This window comes from Amblyraja radiata, chromosome 10 (assembly GCF_010909765.2).
Source record: "Amblyraja radiata isolate CabotCenter1 chromosome 10, sAmbRad1.1.pri, whole genome shotgun sequence".
NCBI lineage: Eukaryota > Metazoa > Chordata > Chondrichthyes > Rajiformes > Rajidae > Amblyraja > Amblyraja radiata.
This window is the reverse complement of record NC_045965.1, coordinates 22,796,168-22,820,270: the sequence shown is the minus strand read 5'-3', so window position 1 is coordinate 22,820,270 and position 24,103 is coordinate 22,796,168. Positions and strand designations below refer to the sequence as shown.

Here is a 24,103-nt window from a genome sequence, read left to right as displayed (position 1 = left end):
AGCAGGAAGTAGTTTGCGTAATCTTCGTGTAAAGGAAAGGAAAAAGAATTTTGGACAAACAGCTTGTAAGTCAGAGAAATTTTGATCATTTGAAAACCTAATAAGCTAAACCCGTACACCTATAATTGTCTTGAAAAGCTAAACTTGTAAACCTATAATTTTTAAAATGTCTTTATTTACTATTAGGTTCTTGCTTAACAATGACTTAAATTTTGCTGTAATTTTACCTAGCCCAGGACTTGAACGGTTTTATTTATTAACTGTTTGGCTTGCTTTTGTATGATTGGACTGATTTTGGATTGAAGTAGGCAAGAATAATTGTTTCCTTCAATCCTTGTTGAATTCTGTTTACTTAAACATCTGTCCAAAGACAGGCCTACCTTAAATTGCTATCGGTCTCCAGCCAATGAACATTCCATGTCCATGACAGTGCCTGTTTATCGGTTTGATTAACTTTTCAAACACTGATGTTTTGGAGTGCCAAATACAGTCGTGAAGATATTTATCAAGACTTTTGTGCGTCATTTTGCAAAATGTTTGGAACAGTCAATAAAGTTCAGAGACAACTTGTTTGTCAGTCAGATGTTTTTAGCTTAACAGAACCAGGCAGCATATAGATTGTGGCGCAGTGGCGGAGCTGTGGTCTCACAGTGCCAGAGTCCCGGGTTCGATCCTGACTACGTTTACAGTCTGTGTGGAATTTGCATGTTCTCCCTGTGACTGCGTGGGTTTCCTCCGACTTTCCATAGACGTGCAGGTTTGTAGGATGTAGTAATTGGCTTCTGTGGATTGCCCTGAGTGTGTAGGATGCACAGAACTAATGTAAGGGTGATCGATGATCTCGGTGGGCCGAAGGGCCTGTTTCCACACTGTACCTAGAAAACTACATTGACCATTTGATCTATTTTGCATTCCTCACTATCTCCTTACTCGTTCTCCATTACCCTTGCGATTCTTTTTCCTTTTAAACTATACATTTTTTTACTTACTATTGCAGCTGTGCAATATTGCCTTTTCAGGCAGCACATTGCAGATCTACATTTAAAAAATCTCTAAATAATGGTCAGGTCTCTTCGATGTTTTATAAATTACCTTACTTTCTGTCTGCTTATTAATTTGTGGTGATGTGGCTGTTGCTGACTGCACATGTATTGCATATCTTTAACTCGTCCAGCTCTGGGAATGGATCATTGGATTGGACAGTCAAAAGCCTTCCTCAAAGGTAGTCTGGACTTGCATCTAGGTCAGACTGCTTCGGAATGACTAATTTATTTCTCCAAAGGATATTAGTGAATCAGAAGGGTTTTATAACAATCTAGTTTTGTTTAGCTATCATTACTGGTACTGCCTTTTTAAACCTTGATAATTTGTTTAAATTCTTTAGAGATTCTGTCTCCCAATCAATAGTGCAGGTGTCTGAATACTGATTTCCTGATAAAAACAAAAGGTCTCTGAACCCACTGAAGAAGGGTCTCGACCCAAAACATCACCCATTCCTTCTCTCCAGAGATGCTGCCTTTCCCGCTCAGTTCCTCCAGCATTTTGTGTCTATCTTCAGTGCAAACCAGCATCTGCAGTTCCTTCCTACCCACTATCCTATAGCTATCTATGTATCAACCCTCCTGCTGGTGAAAATTGTTTATTCCTAAATAATCTTATAAACCCTAAATAATCTTATTGTTTTGGGCAACTCCATTAAATCTTTATTTTATCATATCCCAGATGTTATTTATCAATTGACTGATCCCCAGGTTCCACCACACAATGTAAAATACAAATTTAATAGCTGACCTAGCATGAGTTACAGTTCCAATTCAACTGCACTTTGAATGTTGCGGTGCTTTCTAAGCACTTTGCTGAAAGGCCTGGCTCCAATTTTACACAGTGCTTCCTCGTTCTGTACTCTCGTATGAGTTGAAATAGAGTTTATCTCACCAGTCAACCCTAAGTTCCCCTTTAACATCCTGAATGCTTCAATGGAAACTTCCCTTGACAGTTTAAATCATAGGGAACACTGATATGTGTAATCTCTCCTTGCAAATTAAACCTTGTAATAAGCGAGTTCCGTATCTTGATAAACGCAAGGAACCATGGGATTTGTCAAAGGTCATTTTGGGATTTAAAAAAAAACTGTGTATAAATTATTAACTATTCAACCAAGGAATTAATCTAGAATTCTGGCAACTCAATAGCTTCCTTTCTTGTTCTGCTGTTCACTAGTTCAGTTCATTAATCTGCAATTATGAGATATTCAAAAAGTTAAAAGAATTTATTATTTTCATTTAATCTGTGTTTACTACTGGAATAAGAAAATATTACTTGTGCTTGAAACATTTTCTATCTATATTCATAAATTATGTGTAAAAATATATTTAATCTGAGGCAGGAAGCGACTGTATCAGCGTGATGTGGCTGATGCTTCACCTACATCTGTACCGTTATGGCAAAGATTCATCTCCGAGGAAAACTGAGTACAGGGTTGGCCCCGTGAAGGAGCCGCCAATACGATATAAAACATTTAACTGCAAAATGCCTGCCCTTTAGTATTGGATAGATTGAGTGGAGGGTCTGTGCTGTTCCAAGTTTGCGGTGATTGCAGTGCGTTTCGCCAGCCATTTCACCCAGTGCATGTTGACCAGCACAGTTTGCCAGCCCTTGTTAGCAGAGGCTCTTTGTGCAAGTGTTACCCGAAGCCCAAAGTTTTTGTGGAGGTTCTGCGTTAGGATCGGGCACACAGCAAGCCAGCGAGAGGGCTGTCAGATCAGATCAGCCCAGGTTGCCGAGTGGCGGAAGGGCGGATTTTAATGGGTCGTTATTAAACTGTTCCATCTGTATGGCATCGCCAGCTCTCTCTCTCTCCCAGATCCCCCACCTCAACTGTCGACAGAGTCTGACTGAGAAAATGCTGGCCCCGCCTTTGCCCACTCGCTGGGGCGGGCAGCGCCTCCTTCAAAGATAGCGAGAACAGGTTCCGTCAGCTGGGGAGCTGCGACCCACTCCTGAGTGAAGCCTCTAGTTTGGCTGCGGTTCAAATGGCTGCAAATCCCCATAATTATCACCGCCCGGTCACCAGGACCCGGCCCCCAACTGTGTGCCGTGACAGACTGGAAGCAACCCCAGAGGTTAAAGCGACAGCATCTTTATTTAAGCCAATCCACCTCGAAAGTTTATCCAGCTTGTTCGAATCCAATCTGAACTTTCCACCCTACCCCCACACAGCACATTCTCCTAATTTCCTTCAATCCAGGAAGGTTGTTTAGATAGGAATGTAAGGACTGTCTCAAATTGGTTGACCAGACAACTTGTAATTTGTGTAAATCAATATCGAATTTGAATGGCTGTGACTTGATTTGATAATGGACAGGTTCGTTCCAGGCATTCTTGCGTTTTCAAGGCTGGTGCTGTATTGAGTCAATAATTTAATAGATACAATTGTGGATTTGTGCAGCCTACAGTACGCTGTGGCCTACTGCTGACATGTTTGACGGATAAGCTCACCTGGCGAGAATGTTTATCCCGAATGACCCTTGACCTGGGCATGTGCAGTTGTAATACCAAACTCACTTATTAAATAATGATGAATTTCCCGCAAAAATCCTTTAAGGCAAAAAAGTAAACTCTGGCATCCAAAACTCTCACGATCCAACAAATGTTTTGCATCTTTGTAGCATGATGCCGGTCACAGTTGTCCAGTCACAATAGCATTCCATCTGACTTAATTTCCTGCAATCATCCACCATATCCACGATTTCTGGTCTTAATATTCCATTCTATTTATTTTAGGTTGAAAGAGGATCGCCTTACATTTGCCACAACCTGTTCTAACCATTTAATATATTAACATCAATTTGTAATTATTTGCACACCATCCCTGTACTTTCTGTCAGTCACCTACAATGATATAGATTTGTTTATTGATATACCAGGGTGCATTGACATTTCTTATTCACACAAAACTCATTGAGTAAACTGTATATAAGGCAGTAATGATAAATAAAATAACAATAAAAATGCAGATTGCAAAGCAGCAGAATGGTGCAAGATTGAATTGCAATCTGAAATAGTACAAAAGATTAAAATACAAATAATGGAATATCTGAATAAGAGTATTCTGGGGAGGAGATATAAAATAGGCGATTGTTTTAGTTAGGACTGCTCTTGTTAAGGAGATGAGGCTGCCTTGGAGACTGCTAATAACTGTGTGGCCAGCACCCCTGGCATACTGACCATAAACTGGTGTATATGTTTAGTTCTACATTTATTATGTGAACTTTGAAACTAAGTTACTTTTATTCTTGCTGCCCAACCCTTAGTAATCTATTTAGCTAAATCAGGAACACTGATGCATGTGACTCAAATATTTTTTTTTCTTGACTGTCATTTAATACTTGACTAAAAAAGCTCCCAATTAGACTAACAAAGACTAATTTCCTAGGTAGTTATTACGTGTCGTACGCCAATTGCCGTTAGATAGATAGATAGATAGATAGCCTTTTATTGTCATTCAGACCGAAGTCTGAACGAAATTGCAGCAGTCATACATATAATACAATACAATAAAACAACAATAAACACATATTAACATCCACCACAGTGAGTCCACCCAGCATCTCCTCACTGTGATGGAGACAAAAGTCTTAGATCTGCAGTCTCTTCCCTCCTCTTCTCCCTCTGCGCTGGGGCGATACCCCCCCAGGCGATGTTAAAATCAGTCCCGCGGCTCAAACACCGCGGCCCGGGGTGGTTGAAGCTGCCGCCCACCAGTTCTGCAGACGCAGCCGCTGGTCCGCGGCCGAACCCCGGACTCAGGCCACCACCGCCAGAACGCCGTCCCAGCCACCCTCACGTGAGTAACGTGCCGTCTTCAGCCTCGGACCGGGCCGCCCCGACTTGGGCGCCGAACCTCCCTCGGGCTGCGAGCGCCGCACCTCCCCGAGCTCGGCCGCTCCGACGGGAGCCTCGTTCCACCCTCGGGCTGGCCGCCCTCACGAGAGCGTCCCAACCTCTTCCAACCCTAAGCCGGACCACTCTCACGGGAGCGAACTCAGGGCGAGTCCTGGCGGGCTCTGCCTCCGGAGCCTCGAGGTCGTCAGCTCCGCAGACGGAGGCAGAGAAGGGGAATACGACAAAAAGGTCGTATTCCCCCGCAGGGAGAGACTGCAAACCCCGTTTCAACCCCCCCCCCCCAAAAACACAAACTAAAAACCAAAAACTAGACTAACCAAAACAAAATAAACAACATAAAAAACACAAAACAACGGGACTGCCGGTAAGCCGCTGCAGCCAGAGCCGCGCCGCCACTCGAAGTCCTACTTCAATTAAAAAAAATCTTTCTTCAATGACAGATGCACTGTTGCAAAATCAGGTACAAATGTAACATCAAGCTGTGCATTGAGTAGGAATAATCTGTTCTTTAGTGTTATCAAATTTTCCTGGAACTATGTACAACAGCTTGAGTACACATGCAGTTCCAGTCTCCACATTGTAGAAACATGTGATTGTAGAGGAGGATCACAAAGATGTTGTTAGGACTGGAAAATTGTGGCCACAATGAAAGATTGGAGAGAGAGAGTTGTTTTGATCAGAGGAGGCTGGGAGGAAACTTAAATGAGATAAGTACAAATTATCAGGGACGTAGATAGTGTAAGTGGGGAAGAGCTATTTACCTTAGCAGAGCTAAGGCAAGAATTATAGTTACTGTACAGGTAGCTCTGGAGAGGAGATGAGGAAAGGTTATCTCACTCTGCATCAAGGTCTGGAACTCATTGCCTTAGCGGATGGTGGTGCCAGAAACCCGACCACATTTATACAGAACAAGGGTATGTACTGGAGGAGCCATGACTGCAGGGCTGGAAGGGGGTTTAGGGAAAGGAGCTTGTTTTCAAACCACACAAATGGGCGGCACGGTGGCGCAGCCGTAGAGTTGCTGCCGCTTGTAGCGCTGGAGACTCGGTCTCGACCCCGTGACCTGCGTGGGTTTTCTCCGAGATCTTCGGTTTGCTCCCACATTCCAAAGATGTACAGGTTTGTAGGTTAATTGGCTTGGTAAATGTAAAAAATGTCCCTAGTGTGTGTAGGATAGTGTTAATGTGCGGGGATCGCTGGTCGGTGCGGATCTGGTGGGCTGAAGGGCCAATTTGCGCGCTGTATCTCTAAACTAAAATTAAAAAAAATAATGCCTCCTTATGTATCATACATTTTCAATGATTGTAACTCTTCCCAATCTCAGGGTTGAAGAACAAAGGAGGTAATTCATAACACGTGAAAACATGTTCAACAATTTTGAGGCAGGGAATAATGTTTTCCCTCAAGATATTAAATAAGGAAGCTGGATTCAAAATGAAAGTGCATAGTGTTGCGAATATCATGATTTCATTTCATCTCGAATACTTTGTTGTGAGTACGATGGCTACCTAAATATCTCTGATGTCCTGAAAATCAAGGAAGATACCTTGAAATCACTTTGCTATTATGCTATAATCATGAATTTGCCATTCTTTTTAAATAGGAAAGAAATTAAACTGCAACAATAACAGAAAAAATGACTGCAGAATTGGATCCAGAGGCACTTGGAAAGAAGCTTCTAGACCTCTGTCGTTCTTCAAGTCCAGACCTCACAGAAGTGGAACGATTAATTGCTGAGGGAGGATTGGTTGATTTTGTTCATGGTGACAGGAAAACCCCTCTTTTTTTAGCTGCAGATCAAGGTAATGAACAGCTAGTTGAATTGCTCTTGAAGAACAAAGCCAATGTTAACTATCAGATTGAGAGTTCCGGTTGGTCACCGCTCCTTACCGCTATACAATCAAATCATGAAAAGGTTGTGCATTTATTACTGGAGTATGGGGCAGACCCACATCTCAGGAAGGATAATGGAGCCACACCTTTCATTATTGCTGCGATAATTGGCGAAGTGAGAGTGCTCCAGCTGTTTCTGTCCCGTGGTGCAGATGTCAATGAGGCTGATGACAATGGCTTTACTGCCTTTATGGAAGCAGCAATATATGACAAGGAGGCTGCCCTACGTTTCCTGTTTGATCACAAAGCGGATGTCAACAAGCACAGGGAAGTGCCTGATGCCAAACAAATGGTGTGCAGGGGTGGAAAGACTGCACTCATGAGTGCTGCGAAGAAAGGCCATGAAAATATTGTTAACATCTTGTTAGATGAAATGCACGCAGATGTTAATGCAGTTGACAACCTTGGCAGAACAGCTTTAATTTTTGCTTTGGAGAAACACAGCAAGTCAATTGTGGAAACTCTGTTGAAACATGGGGCTTGTGTAAACAACACAGACAATAACAAAGAAACCCCTCTGAGCACTGCTTTGAAAAATGTTAAACTGGACAGTAATATGGTGGAAATGCTAATAAAATATAAACCAGATATAAACATTCCAGACCAAGATGGGAAAACACCCCTGATTCTTGCAATAGAAAATGAGGTCACAAATGTGGTTGATCTGCTGCTAGAGGATTACAATGCTGACATAAACGTACAAGACAAATCCGGGCAGAGTGCCCTCATGGCAGCAGTGAATAATGAAAATGCCACGTTGACTAAAAGGTTGTGTGAAAGGGGAGCTGATGTTTCCTGCACTGTTGATGGGTATACACCTATAATGGTGGCCAAAAGTCTGTATGCTCCAGAAATTATAAAAATATTGAATCAGTATGGTTTAATGAATATTAATCCAAATGTAGGATCTTCTTCCAAATGGAAAAAGTGCAGTAAACGTTGGCATACAAAACTGGAGAAACTGCAGAAAGTTGTGTGTGCTCCTATTGGGAACCTTAAACTGTTTAGGAATTATGATTTTAAGATCACCACAGACAACATACCTGAGGTCTATCTTGGTTTCTATAATTGTGAGACTGAGGTGGCAGTGAAATTCCACAGGAGGTTCAGTGAAAAATCCTCAACGGAAAAGTGTTGCCTCGCAGAGCCGAAGATCAGAGCAAGCAATCTGTTTGTTAAACTGGTGGCTTGTGAAACAGACGAGCATTGTGAATATCTGTGCCTGGATCTCTATGAGTATAATCTGGAAGAATACGTGCGTCAGCAACCTAAAAAAATTGAACTGGAACCCTCAGATATTATGCAGCAGTTGGTCAAGGCGCTTCAGATATTGCACACAGCCAAATTCGCACACCGGGATTTGCATCCGTCAAATGTCCTCATAGGTAACGAGTCACTTGATATTTACAAAGCTGCAATTCCACAATAAAATGTTGTTCCCCTGTGGTGCCACACAAGGCCCAGCCACACTTGGAATATTGTGTGCTGTTCTGGTCGTTCAGCTAGACTCATAGAATCAGACAGCATGGAAATCGGGCCTTAAGCTGACCGAGTTGCCCCCCCACCCACCCCTTAGCTAGTCCCATTTGCCCAACCTTTTTGGTTACCTCTTCAAAAAAGTCAATCAAATGCATAAGACACAATCCCCCATGTACAAAACCATGCTGACTATTCCTAATCAGTCCCAGTCTATCCAAATATATATATTCATAGAAACATAGAAACATAGAAAGTAGGTGCGAGAGTAGACCACCAGGTCCGTCGAGCCCGCACCGCCATTCGCTCATGGCTGAACACTAAACAGACACACTTACCCACAAACAGCAGACACAAGACACAGAACACAAGACACTACCCTCCCCTTTATACCGCTATCACCCCTCTCCACCCCAAGAACCTCGCGATCTCCTGGGAGAGGCAAAAAACCGGATAAAAACCCAGGTCCAATTCGGGAAAAAAATCCGGGAAATTCCTCTCCGACCCCAATCCAGGCGATCGACACTTGTCCAGGAGATCACTCAGGTCTTACTATACTAACCATACCTAGGTCCATATCCCTGCCCTCTCCCCGTAGCCCCTTATCCCCTTGGCAGCTAAAAAACCATCTATTTTAGTCTTAAATATATTTAAAGTTTCTGCTTCCACTGCTCCCTGGGGCAGTGAATTCCATAAATTAACCACCCTCTGGGTGAAGAAGTTCTTCCTCATCTCAGTTTTAAAAGAGCCCCCCCTTATTCTGCAACTATGTCCCCTAGTTCTAGTTTCCCCGATCATTGGGAACATCCTCGGTGCATCCACCCGATCAAGGCCCCTCACGATCTTATATGTTTCAATGAGATCGCCTCTCATTCTTCTAAACTCCAAAGAGTAGAGTTCCAGCCTACTTAACCTTTCCTCATATGTCAATCCCCTCATTGCAGGAATTAATCTTGTAAACCTTCGCTGCACTGCCTCCAGGGCTAGTACATCCTTTCTTAAGTATGGACCCCAGAACTGTACACAGTATTCCAAATGTGGTCTCACTAATACTGTGTACAGCTGCAGCAAGACCTCCGTGTTTTTATACTCAATCCCCCTAGCAATAAAGGCCAAAACTCCATTGGCCTTCCTGATTGCTTGCTGCATCCCTTCATATTCATCCCTCAGAATTCTCTCCAGTTTAAAGTGGCACAGTGGCACAGCGGTAGAGTTGCTGCCTTACAGTTCCCGAGAACCGGGTTCAATCCTGACTACGGGTGCTACGTGTTTGTATGTTTTCCCGCTGGGTTTTCTCTGGGTGCTCCGGTTTCCTCCCACATTCCAAAGATGTACAGGCTTGTAGGTTCATTGGCTTCTGTAAATTGTCCCTAATTTGTAGGATAGAACTAGTGTATGGGTGATTGTTGATCGGCATGGACACGGTGGGCCGAAGGACCAGTTTCCATGCTGTATGTCTAAAACATAAACTTACCCTGTACTTATCATAAATGTTAGTTTCACTGGTCAATACTTCTAGGGCTTTTCCCTGGAGCCCTTCTTAAACAGTAGCACCCTCCAGTCATCTGACTCCTCACCCATATCTAACGATGATTCATATATCTCACTCAGGACTCCCCCATTTTTTTCTCTAGCTTCCCACAATATCCTCGGGTATATCTAATCAGGCCTGGGAGATTTATCTATCTTCATACACCATAATATGTCCAGTACTTCCTTGACAGTAAAACGGACTGTCCTCAAGACATCTCCATTAACTGTCCAAGTTCCTTATTTTTCATGTTTTTCTCCACAGTAAAAACAGAGGAAAAATATTCATTAAGTATCTTGCCCATCACCTGCGGCTCCACACAGAGAAGACTGCGTTGGTTTCTGAAGAGCCCCATTCTCTCTCTAGTTTCCCTTAATGTACATAAAATCTATTGGAGTCTTAATGTTATCTGCCAGAGCTATCTCCAGCCCCCTTTTTACACTCCTGATTTCCTTCTTAAGTATTTCCTTCTCAGTCCCCTAAATTTTCCGTCGGGAACCCGCTTGATCCCAGCTGCCTATAACTGGCCCATGCCTCCTTTTTCCTAGCTAGAGTCTCACTTTCTCTCATCATCCAGGATTCCTTACTCCCTGCTGCCTTGCCCTTCACTCTAACAGGAGCATGCAAGCCTTGAACTCGCACCATCACTCTTTTAAAAGCATCCTATTTTCTATATGTCCCTTTGCACACAAACATCCTACTTCAATCAACTTTAGCAAGTTCCCGGTCTAATACCATCAAAATTGACCTTGCGCCAATTCAGAACCGTAACTTCAGGGCCTGCCTGTCATTATCCATAACTATTTGAAAGCTAATAGAACTGTGGTCGCAAGTCCCAAAAGACTCACCCACTGATACTTCAGTCACTTGCCCGTCCCAATTTCCGAAGAGTCGATCAAGCTTTGCCCGCTCTCTTGTTGGGCCCTCTACATATTGCTTAAGGAAACTTTCCTGAACATATTTGACAAATTCAACCCCGTCAAAGCACTTGGCACTATGGCAGTCCCAGACTATATTGGGAAAGTTCAAATCCCCAACTATGACAACATTATTAGTCTTGCACTTGCCTTTAATCTACTGGCATTTTCATTCTTCTAATTCCCATTGACTATTTGGCGGGGTCTATGTTACACTCCCAACAACATGATCATCCACTTTTATTTCCCAGCAGCACCCATGTGGCATCACTAGACAAACCATCTATAATGACATCTCAGACTACTGCCGTGACATTCTCCTTTATTAATAAAGCAACTCCCCCTCTCTTTTACCCCCACCTCTGTTTCACTAGTACTGCCTGTACCCTGGAATATTAAGCTGCCAGTCCTGCCCCAATTTTTTGTGTTCTCTGCTGGAACTGTTTCATAAGCAGAGGACAAGATTCACAATAACTGAAGGAATCTCTGACATTACATTGCAGATAAAGATGCTACGTCTCTCACAACACCTCTGTTACACCATCAAATTTCTTTACTTATCTCAGTCAGTTATTAAAGATGGGATAGCAGCACATTTGGAAAGTGGTGAAATCATTGGACAAAGTCAGCATGGATTTACGAAAGGTAAATCATGTCCAACGAATCTTATAGAATTTTTCGAGGATGTAACTAGTAGAGTGGATAGGGGAGAACCAGTGGATGTGTTGTATCTGGACTTTCAGAAGGCTTTCGACAAGGTCCCACATAAGAGATTAGTATACAAATTTAAAGCACACGGTATTGTGGGGTTCAGTATTGATGTGGATAGAGAACTGGCTGGTAAACAGGAAGCAAAGAGTAGAAGTAAACGGGTCCTTTTCACAATGGCAGGCAGTGACTAGTGGGGTACCGCAAGGCTCAGTGCTGGGACCCCAGCTATTTACAATTTATATTAATGATCTGGATGAGGGAATTGAAGGCAACATCTCCAAGTTTGCGGATGACACTAAGCTGGGGGCAGTGTTAGCTGTGAGGAGGATGCTAGGAGACTGCAAGGTGACTTGGATAGGCTGGGTGAGTGGGCAAATGTTTGGCAGATGCAGTATAATGTGGATAAATGTGAGGTTATCCACTTTGGTGGCAAAAACAGGAAAGCAGACTATTATCTAAATGGTGGCCGATTAGGAAAAGGGGAGATGCAGCGAGACCTGGGTGTCATGGTACACCAGTCATTGAAAGTAGGCATGCAGGTGCAGCAGGCAGTGAAGAAAGCGAATGGTATGTTAGCTTTCATAGCAAAAGGATTTGAGTATAGGAGCAGGGAGGTTCTACTGCAGTTGTACAGGGTCTTGGTGAGACCACACCTGGAGTATTGCGTACAGTTTTGGTCTCCAAATCTGAGGAAGGACATTATAGCCATAGAGGGAGTGCAGAGAAGGTTCACCATACTGATTCCTGGGATGTCAAGACTTTCATATGAAGAAAGACTGGATAGACTTGGCTTATACTCGCTAGAATTTAGGAGATTGAGAGGGGATCTTATAGAAATGTACAAAATTCTTATGGGGTTGGACAGGCTAGATGCAGGAAGATTGTTCCCGATGTTGGGGAAGTCCAGGACAAGGGGTCACAGCTTAAGGATAAGGGGGAAATCCTTTAGGACCGAGATGAGAAGAAACTTTTTCACACAGAGAGTGGTGAATCTCTGGAACGCTCTGCCACAGAGGGTAGTTGAGGACAGTTCATTGGCTATATTTAAGAGGGAGTTAGATGTGGCCCTTGTGGCTAAAGGGATCAGGGGGTATGGAGAGAAGGCAGGTACGGGATACTGAGTTGGATGATCAGCCATGATCATATTGAATGGCGGTGCAGGCTGGAAGGGCCGAATGGCCTACTCCTGCACCTATTTTCTATGTATGTAACATCCTCTTCTACTCTATACCTTCATCGTTGAAGTTATTTTGGTCTTTACCCTCCTCCCTTTTTTTCTCTCAAAGCTTTTTATATAAAATGTCACCAACTGGAAATGTCAACTGTCTCCCTTTCACTTTAGGTGGTACTTTTACGGTATTTATTTAATACTCAGTATTAACTCTCTAAAACTGATCTGCTTGTGTTTGATTAAACTTTTTTTAAATTTAGTTTTAGTTTAGAGATATAGCACGGAAACAGACCCTTTGGCCCATCGAGTTTGCGCCGACCAGCAATCCACGTACACTAGCACTATCTTATGCACTATGGATAATTTACATTTTTTATCAAAGTTAATTAACCTACAAACCTGTATATCTTTGGAGTGTGGGAGGAAATTGAAGCTTACCCAGGGAAAACCCACACGGTCACATGGAGAAACTACAAACTCCTTACAGACATCACCCGTAGTCAGGATCGAACCCGGGTCTCTGGTGCTGTAAGGCAGCAACTCGACTGCTGCGCCACTGTGCTGCAGTAATTCCAATATAATTCCAAATAGAACATAACATTGACAGATTTTTAAACACCCTTCACCTTTGCATGTATCTGCTAAAAACATAGAGAAACATGTTTTGATTTTCCACAGATGTTGAAAACCGTATACACCTGGCAGATTTTGACAAGAGTGTGTGTTTTGATAACAATCCAACTGTGAAGATATCCGAAGGGACCTGGGAGGCATCCGAAATCCTTCAGAAACTGAAACAACAGCAAACACCAAATTTCGAAGCGAGTGAGCTATTCAAAGCAGATCTACAGGTCCTCTTTTTCTCTCTCTGAGTCATTTGGGTAAAGGGCCAAGGTCCTTATTACAGGATGGGAAGAGTGAGAGCAAAAACATGGCTAGATTTGGTCAGATCATCCACTTGAGACATTGACTCTGATGGTCTCAACAGATGCTGCCTGGCCTGCTCTGTGTTTCTAAAATGTTTCTGTTTCAGGTTAGAGTGGGCCCAAGGGTACAGTTGGCAAGAAGAGCAGTTAGCTGGGTACAGTGAAGATTTGGAAAGTGAAGAACTGGTAAAACAGCCTGTTTAGGGATTCGAATGAACAAAGGAACAGAGAAATCAAGAAAGATGGCGGGAAAGGTTGACAGTCATCTTTAATATGAAAGATGTTCTGTATTCATCACCTGTGTGAACAGTCCATTAATATAATTAGTGTGTTGTGTCAACTTGACTAATCTTATATATCTGTGATGTTTAGCTGTTAAAAGAATAGCCTAATATATAGAGGAGCTGCCTGATCAAGACAGTGTTGTGTAAACCACAGGATTATAGGTTTTGCTGTTGGTTTCCACTGAGTCTTTGTTCTCCAGAGATGCTACCTGACCCGCTGAGTTACTCCAGCACTTTGTGCCCTCAACTTGAGAATGTGGGTCTGTAATTGGAATAGTGAGGTTGAGGTAAATTATTTAACATTCTTAAATTGTGGAAAACCAACCAGAAACGAGGATAATGATAGAATTTGTAATAGCTTTTAAATGTTTTTTTTTAAATTGCATGTCATTAGGAAAATGGGAACATAGTACATACGTGAAGTGAGTGATCTCTTATATGCAATTTCTACCATTCTATAATATTGCAGACAATGAATGGTGCAACCTAAAACAGGATATATTATGGGTACGATGGAGTCCTGGTTAAGTTGCTGGACCAACAGCCAGAGTTGTTGACCATTGCTCTCACTGAGGTGGCAGGGAAATTATCACCATTAATTAAATATATCTGGAATGTGAAATAGAGCTGTTCTCAGCAACAGTAACCGTGAAACTCTTAAACGGTTGTAGAAACTCATCGGCTTCACTAAGATAATGCCCTTCAGGAAGGAGAAGGAGAGCTCCCAGACTGACCTATATGTGACTGCAGACCCACGTCTTGTGGTTGACTCTTAACTGCCTCCTCAGTTTAAGGGCAATAACAGACAGATAATAAATCTTGGGAATTCCAGTGATATCTACTTCCCCAGAACCAATAAAAAATAATTGAAATAACTATAAACTATTACTTGTGTCTATATTATGTAACATAAGTATGCATCCTTCCCTCAGGATATAGTTCTGAATTTGTTTCCCTTTCTGGACAGGCTTTGGGACGGCTACTGCACTTTCTAGTAACTCAAGGAAAAGACCCTTATGAGAGTAATGATGATTTGTGTGAGAATAAGCCATCCCTTGACAAGGAATTGTACAACCCCAGGAATGCTGAAGTCCGAGATTTCATAGAGGGGTTGCTCGCTCCGGCGGAGACCCGGATTACGCTCCAGGAGGCTGAGCAACATCCGTTCCTGTGGAAAGAAGCAGAGTGAGTCAGATGAGCACAAAGAATGCTGTGTTTGATAGTTCTCAAGTGTACGGTAGGCTGAGATGACGTATATTCTATTTGAATGTTAACAATTTGAGGAGCACCAGAATTAAACAAAATTATATTTTTCAATTGGCCATCAATGCAGCATAGAACTTTACAGAGGAACACATGGATAACAGCGTGGTTGCAATCACTGGGTTGAAGCCAACAGAATTTGATAGCACAGGGACCTGTTCCCAGGGCACAGCAGCAGCAGCAGCTTTTGCCTCCTATTCTGCCCTTAGTGGGAAGGAATTTGAAATGGACAAGGAAAGCTGATTTTTTGTTAAGAAAGCATTTTGTGAGTTGGACCACACAGTCGCCATTGAGTAGAGCTGCTGCCTCACAGGTCCACAGTTTAAGTTTCAATCCTGACCTCCAGTACTTTCTGTGAGGAGTTTGCACGTTCTCCCTGTGATCACGTGAGTTTCCCCTGGATTCTCTGGTTTCTTCCCACTTCTCAAAGATAAACATGTCGGTAAATTAACTGACCTCTGAAAATTGCTTCATATGTAAAGGATGTAAAGTGACTAGTGGTGTGCCTCAGGGTTCGGTGCTGGGCCCGTTACTGTTTGTCATCTACATCAATGATTTGGATGAGAGCATACAGGGCAAGATTAGCAAGTTTGCTGATGATACAAAAGTGAGTGGTTTTGCAGATAGTGAAGTTGGTTGCGAAAGATTGTAGCAGGATCTGGATCGATTGGCCAGGTGGCCGGAGGAATGGTTGATGGAATACAGAGAAGTGTGAGGTGTTGCATTTTGGGATGTCGAACAAGGGCAGGACCTATACAGTGAATGGTAGGCCTCTGGGTGGTGTTATAGAGCAGAGGGATCAAAGGTGCATGGTTCCTTGATGATCGAGTCGCAGTTAGATAAGGTGGTCAAATAGGCTTTTGGCACTTTGCCCTTCATCTGTCAGAGTATTGAGTATAGAAGTTGGGATGTCATGTTGCAGTTGTATAAGACGTTGGTGAGACCGCATTTAGAATATTGTGTTCAGTTCTGGGCACCATGTTATAGGAAAGATATTGTCAAGCTTGAAAGGGGTCAGAAATGATTTACGAGGATGTTGCCAGGACTAGAGGGTGTGAGCTTGAGAAGTCTGGGTCTCAATTCCATGGAGCGCAGGAGGATGACGGGATATCTTATAGAGGTGTATAAAATCATGAAAGGAATAGATCGGGTAGATGCACAGTCTTTTGCCCTGAGTAGGGGAATCAAATACCAGAGGACATGGGTTCAAGGTGAAGGGGAAAAGATTTAATAGGAATCCGAGGGGTAACCTTTTCACACAAAGGGTGGTGAGTGTATGGAACAAGCTGCCAGAGGAGGTAGTTGAGGCTGGGACTATCCCATCGTTTAAGAAACAATTAGACAGGTACATGGATAGGTCAGGTTTGGAGGGATATGGACCAAGTGCAGGCAAGTGGGACTAGTGTTGCAGGGACATTGTTGGCTGGTGTGGGTGAGTTGGGCCGAAGGGCCTGTTTCCACACTGTTGTATCTGTATGACTCTATGTAGGTGAGTGGTAGATACTCCTAACTAGTGACATTAATCAACTTCTGGTTTTCACTTCAGGAAGAGCAAGTTTGTCCAAGACCTTGCCAATGAAGATGATGTAGCAAAATGGAAACAGGATAGTGAGCTAGTAGAGATTCTGAATGAGGCCGGCGAGAACGAGGAAAGATCATTTCACAAGTGGACAGCAGAGGTAAAACATTTAGTTATCTAAGGAACATTGTGCTCTCTGGAATGGTGGGCTTTCTGAAGAATGTAATCTGAATATAATTGATTGAAATACCACAGCTGGATTTGGCAAACTGTTGAATTGGTAGAGGGGGATAAGGTAGTTCACATTACAATTCCACTTTGTTTCTGTTATTCAATGATTTCGAAACTCGGGGGACATGAGTGGACTAGTTCCCACTGCAGCTGGGAACATACTGGGTGTTTAAGAAATTGGAATGCAATACTTGCATTAGTATTAAACATCATGGCAACACTGGATGGTCAGAGGAGTGTTAGAATTCAACAGTTGCTGAAGTAGCCTGGTCAACCTATCCGATCACCCAAAACCTATATTTCCAGATCGAGTTTGCAACTCCCTGGTCTGCCATTCCATCTCAGTAACCTCTCCCCTTCAAAAGCCTTTCCTCATGCAACCACAGGGGATGTGACACTTATCCTTTTACCTCTTCCCTTCTCACCATTCAGGGGTCCAGGTGAAGCAGTGATTCACTTGTACTTTTTTTCAGCTTAGTGCACTGCATTTTGTGTTCATGGTGTTGTCTCCACTATCTGGAGAAACTAAATACAGATTAGGTAATGGCTCTTCAGAGCACATCTGCTCAGTCTGTAGTGGTGACCCTGAGTTTCTAATTCTCCATCCCTATTACACTCTGAGCTCCGTCTTTGGCCTCTTATAACATTCCTTTGAAACCAAAAATAACATTGAGGAACAGCATCTCAACTTCCATCTCTGCACTTGGCACTCAACACCAAATTTAACAATTTCAGATAACCAGCCTTTCCTGTTTGTGTTTGAACTGGCCAGTCCTGATCAAGGCCATCTACCTATATCTAGCTGTTTTTCTCTACAGATGCTGAGTATTCCCAGCATTATTTTACTTCAGGATTCCAGCAAATAGTGAGTTTTGTATCTAACTTAGATGACATCAACAGCATTTCTGTCCCCTCAACACTCATCTCCACCCCACTGCAGTTCTCTCCCCACTCCTTTCTGATATGTTTGTGCTCTCACTTTCCCAGTTTTGAGCAAAGGCCACAATGAAACGTTAATTCTGTTTCTCCCTCCATAGATGGCTGCTTGACCAGCAGAGTACCTCCAGCATTTTCTGTTTCTATTTCAATTTTGCATCAGCAATTTTTCATTTTCAACCAATAGCAGGCTATTCAGTTGTACAAAACCACTATTACTGGGTACAATAACTAAGAATAAACCTGGTTTGGCCTCTTTGCACGGATTTGAAAGTAAGACAAATGCAACTAATCTACCTCAGAACCTTATATAACTGCAGTCATACCAGATTTGGTGAGTCAGTTATTTCAAAGTCCAGTCAAACAATGAATGATCAATTGTATTCCCAGAAATATAACTTTTACCTCGTTTGGACTGGTTCACCATCATTTACTCCCAATGGTGGGATAGATCCACTAGGGCACACACTTGCTCCAGATTGCCAGAAATCTACAACTTCAACAAAAGACTTAATGAGGTATTGAGGCATCAGGTCAAACAAGAGCAAGGAAACCTGATTTTTATTTTTAAGCATTTTGGGCTAAGTGGGGGGAGGGGGTGATCTCTGATAAGGTCAGCATTAATTTCCCATCACTAATCGCCCTTGAGAAAGTGATAGTGAGCTGCTTTCTTGAATCTTCCCACTCCTTCTGGTGAAGGTGCTCCCTTGGCCCTATTGATGTTCCAAGATATAGAGCCAATGGTGATGAAGGAGCAGTTGTTAACTGATCTCAGAGAGAAGAGAGAGTTTCTGCGGAGAGAGGGTGGGGATGATGGATGTCGTCCGTGGACTAAGTGAGTCGCTTGGTCCTCGTCTCCTCTCAATCATAACATTTGTGAAATCTGTAGACCAGATTGATATGCCGTGAAGATGCTGGAAACGTGAAATGAAAAGAGAAAATTCTGGAAACATTCAGCAAGTCTGGCAGCAACTATGGAGAGAGAAACAAAGTTAATCTTTCAAGTTGAAGATCCTTCATTGGAAAAGATTGAAATATAATTTTCTATTACTGGTTAAAGGTCATCGACTTGATATGTAACATGGTTTCTATTTCCACAGATGCTTCTTAACCTGCTGAGAGTTTTTAGCTATCTCTGTGTTTAGTGTCATCTTGTGGCCTGGAGGAGCAGAGGACACCATAGGAATTTCAAGGGCAAAGAAAAACAAAGTGAATTTGAAATGATAAAAAAACTCATTCCCTTTACTTTAGATAGACACGGAAGTTTTGGATGACATGAACATGGGTCAAAGAAAGAAGCCGAACATGGGTCAAAGTAAGAAGCCAAACGTGAAAAAAGTTTACAAAGACACCACCAATGATCTCCTGAAATTCATAAGAAATTTGACCCAACATTTCAATGAAAAAGATGAAAGGTACTTGACATTTTTGGTACTTTTTGATTTATTGTGCAGATTTGAATCTTAAAAACATTTCCAATGTTTCTCCTTTTCTTCAGTTCTAACAGCTGCTATTGAAGGCCAGAGTATAAGATGTAGTTACAGAATCATAGTCATTTAGGTGATGTTTCGGGTCAAGACCCTTCTTCAGACTCATACTATATTTGACCTATCGAGTCTGTAAAAAGCTTGTGATGGAGTTAATGGAAGTGCTGTTGACCTTTACTCAGTGACCTCTGATTCTATATGTAGAGTTGTGGCCTTGTGTTAAAGACATCATTAGGTGCATGATGTCTTTCATTGTAAAACACCATCACCTACATTGTCCTAGTTTAAATCAAAGATTTGAATCTGAATCTGTTATTATGCGGCAGTAACAGACTTCTGATCTCTTGCAACTGCTTGAAATCTGATCCTGTATTGTTTTCCTTTAGACAGCTTTTACCTTTGCTTAAATCTAAATGTATTGCAGTATCATTCTCTCTCGGTTGCTCTGATCTGGAAACATAAATGTTATCTTTTAAAAATGAAGCATTGCATTCCCTTTGGATAAATTGGGGATTTCTGCCCAAAAGCCCTTTAAGGCTTGACAGGGTAAATGTGGGGATATTGCCCTCAGATGCAATCTGCAGTCAGTTTCATAATAAAGGGTCGACTCAGACTCAGATGAAAAGGAATTTCTTTATCTAGAGTGCAGTCAACTCTTGGAATTATCTACCCGGGGATGAAGATGGCCAGTCACTCAGCATGGTTCAAGGCAGAGGTTGACAGATTTCTGGATATGGAGTGGATCAAGGCACATGGTTTTGGTACAGGAAGGTCCTTCAGGGGCAAAGGATGAGCCGTAATCCTGCTGAATGGCAAACCGTGCATCAGGGGATGATATGCCCCGTCCTGCTTCTGCATCTCAGGTTCTTATGGAGACACAAGGAACTGCAGATGCTGCTTTACAAAAAAGAGGCAGAGAGGTGCTGCCTGACTCGCGGAGATACTCCAGCACTTTGTATCTTGTTTTCTCAGGTTCTAATGTCTGTTTTCAGCCATTGTGGACAAACATGAGCCACAGTGATGAGGAATGGATCGAGCGGTATCTGGATTTATTGTGTAGGGTCTTGCTAAAGCAAATTCTATGATCTCGTGATCTGACAAAGGAACTCCTGACAACTGTTGATGTTTTAAACCATGGTTGATTGCAGAGTATATGGTAACTGGGGCTGCGTGAGGAAGGCTCTCACTGACTAAAAACGTACATTTGTTATAATGTTATTTTTTTCAGTATCAAGAAATTAGTTGGAAGCCCAGAGACGTATTGGCTTTGCCGTTTTCCAGATTTCATCATCTCGCTGTACAACGCTGTGAAGGACACTCAATGGAACCACCACTTTCCAAACCAACAACCGCAGCTCCTGCTGCCAACGCCGCCTCCCTCTGGTGGTGCTGCACAGGACTGTTGAGCTGTCAGTCAACATCCCATGCTTCAAAGTGCAATGCACCAAGAGAAATAGTGCTTATTGAGTGCTTTTCATCCCCTCGGGATGTCAATGATGTTTGGCAAACATAATGGCAGCCAATTTAAGGAAATTGGTCTGCAAATAGACAGTTTTCAGCCTCTACAACCCACCCCACCCTCCCCCAGTCAATACCATTGCTACGTGTGTCGCTTGTCTCTTTATCACACATATTCAAGGGTCAAGAGTGTTTTATTGCCATATGTCCCAGATATATCCTTACTTGCTGCAGCACAACAGAATATGTAAACATAGTACACTGTAAACAATATCATAAACGAGAGAGAAAAAAAGTTCAGTGTGTATATATATAATATATATATATATGTACACACATATATATATTAAATATATATATTTACACATACACACATATCTTTCCATCCTTTCCACTTCTCAACATGTTTGTTTGAACACATTTCCCAGTTCTGTTAGTCACCGGCCCTAAATAATAACTTATTCTCCCTGTAGATGCTGCCGGACCTTCTGAGTGTTTCCAGCATTTTCTGGTTTGATTATGGGCCTGAGATCATTGACTCCCAAGTTCGGCGTCTGTAGGTGATCATTAATCTGATAGCAAGGCAGGGTTTGAACCCACAACCTACAGACCTGGAGGAGAGCTTTCTCTCCATTTTACGCAGCTCCAATGGCAACTTACATAATCATCTAACACCAACAGTGTCTCAACCTCCTCCCTCCATTCACCTAATTTTACCTACAGCACAGGGGGAAGGCAGGGGACTAGAATATAGATTGCAGGGAAAATAGTGGAGGGGCAGAGGTTTGGGTTGGGGAAGTGAGGTGGAAGCTGAGGAGGCCAGAATGACTAAGGACATGTCGAGTGGGAGGCAGGATAGTGTGGCAGGCAGGGTAGTGTAGATCCAGAAGTGGCCTGGGTTGGGTTATCCTGGAGGTCGGGTGGTGGTGTGTCAACTTAACTCGTTTTCCCCTACTTGACTTCCTCCCTTTCACATATTCCACACTAATTTCTCTGTCTCCCCATTTCTTTAGGCAAGTTTCCTTCTCGGTTTATTTTTTCCTCCTTTCTCTCCCAGCGTATCAATGCTGTGCTTTTGGCAACAGAGTGGGAAAGAATAATGTCACTTTTCATTCATCCTTTGCTTACACACAGCTCTACCTCATCTCTTCCTCGATGCTTATGTGATCAGTCCATTCGCATGACATCAAGGACTAGACGAACTGCAATAAACTCTGAAGTCATATGTCTCTCACATTAGTAACAACCATTAAATCTATTCAACTCCTTACTGGCTTTGAGGCTGGACAAGATGGACATTCCCATCTTATTCTCAACCAGCTATGAAGGAAATAACTATATTATTTGCACTGATTACACAGACCTCCCACCATTAATTATCATGGAGACAAGACTCCCCATCATTGACTCCGTCTACACTTTATACTGCCTTAGATAGGGTATTATCTAATTAACCTTTATCGCATTGTGGACATTGGAGTTTGTCTATGGAAATGGTGTGCTCTAATGTTGAGAACTATATTCTGCACTCTGTATCTTCCCATTTACTCCATCTATTGTAGGAGTTTGACTTGATTGTATTTATGTGTAGTATATCTGATCTGTTTGGATTGCATGCAAAACAAAGCCTTTCACTGTACCTCATACACATGACTGCTTTAAATGTAAACCTAAGCCTTTAACAATTACATTGGAGGGATGAATTTTGATATTTTCTTCAATACAATGGGAGCAATGGGAGCCTTGCCCAAAAGCTGACACCCCTGGCAGTGCCGTACACTCTGCAGCTTTGCACTGGGAACGGCACGGTGATGCCAAGACCATTTCCTTGTAAATCTCTGCCTCCACTGGCCAACAATGTCTCAGCAGCTGGTTGATTCCATGTTATAAAAGTAAAAGGATTTTGGACTTCTGAAATAAAAAATTACTGGAAACACACAGCGAGTCCAGCAACATCTGTGGAAAGAGAAACAAAGCTGCTGTTTCAAGTTGAAGCTCCTTCATCACAACATAGGACAGTTATTGACCTAAACCATTAAGCATTTTTCATTCCACACATGCTGCCTGACCTGCTAAGTAATTTCCGTTTTATTACAGAAACTGAGCATTCAGTTTTTTTTGTAAATGTACTTTTAAAGATTAAACAAAGAATAAGGATGAAATCATGAACTTTGTGGTTTAACAGCTATTGAGAGACCGAAGTCACACTCAAAATGAAGATTTCTCAGTTATGTGATAAATAACGGATTTAAATGAAAAGTAGAGGGAAAAAGGGGTGCAAGCCATTTCACAGATAATAAGCAACAGATTTAGTAGAGGAATTCATGTAAATCAACAGTTCCTCAAAGTTTTCAGATCAAACATAGAAGACAGGTCCAGGATTAGGCCATTCAGCCCTTTGAGCCAGCACTGCCATTCAATATGATCATGGCTGATCATCCAAAATCAGTACCCTGTTCCTGCTTTTCCCCCATATCCCTTGATTCCTTTAGCCCTAAGAGCTAAATCTAACTTTCTCTTGAAAAAATCCCATGAATTGGCCTCCACTGCCTTCTATGGCAGATAATTCCACAGATTCACAACTCCCTGGGTGAAAGGTGTTTCCTCATCTCAGTCCTAAATGGCCTACCCCTTATTCTCAATGGGCAATCCTATTGAGAATGAAGGAAACAATGATTTAATCCACTCAATACAGAATTCTGAGAATGATTTGTTTGGAACTAGGCTTGCTAAAAAGCTAAAGGCTGTATGCAATGGTTAATTCTGATATAAACTAATGCTCTGTGTCACATTAAAGATTTTAAAGTTAGTCCATAACTGGCTTATTGTGTGGTTCTTCCTCATTTTATTTCAAAAGTAAGAATTGATTTGACAGATTTTCAGGACATATTTTTAGTATAATCCCAATCTAGTATTGCTGATACTTTAATGTATGTATGGGATAGGGCTGATTGTAGGTGAACACATGGAGAATCTTCAAAAACACAACAGCACCAACTGTTGTGCAATGTCCATATGAAACCATTGTTGTCTAAACAAGTACATTTGGGATCAGGATTTGGTGTGATCACATAACTGAAACCTATGGTTGCATTTTACCGTAATGAAAAGATCAATTTATTTATTCCCAGGATCTGATCTGTCAGGCTGTAGTTTTCACTGACAACTGTGGTTCAGGTCAAACAAAACATCTTTATTTTTATTTCAGATTTCCAGCATCTGTGGCATTTTTGATTTTCATTTGCCGTGGTTTAGGTGTTTGGTGAAATAACAAATGGTATCATAAATTCTTGATGTTTGCTCTCTGTTCGTTCAGCTGAAGCCGCAGTCATAGACCATAAGGATTGTTCCTGTTGACTTATTTTCATGGCATCTCTGGGAAACCGTTGACTCCG

At 42.2% G+C, this 24,103-nt stretch overlaps 1 protein-coding gene across 1 annotated transcript; it reads left to right on the top strand.

Annotated features, from left to right (window-relative positions):
• Positions 1 to 23,529, top strand: LOC116977674 (2-5A-dependent ribonuclease-like). Its single transcript, XM_033028340.1, has 7 exons — positions 1 to 65; positions 6,509 to 8,183; positions 13,283 to 13,455; positions 14,782 to 14,999; positions 16,624 to 16,756; positions 19,015 to 19,178; positions 20,479 to 23,529. The coding sequence occupies exons 2-7, from the start codon at positions 6,542 to 6,544 to the stop codon at positions 20,654 to 20,656; spliced, it is 2,508 nt and encodes an 835-aa protein (XP_032884231.1). The 5' UTR covers positions 1 to 65; positions 6,509 to 6,541; the 3' UTR covers positions 20,657 to 23,529.
• Positions 23,530 to 24,103: the final 574 nt, after the last annotated feature.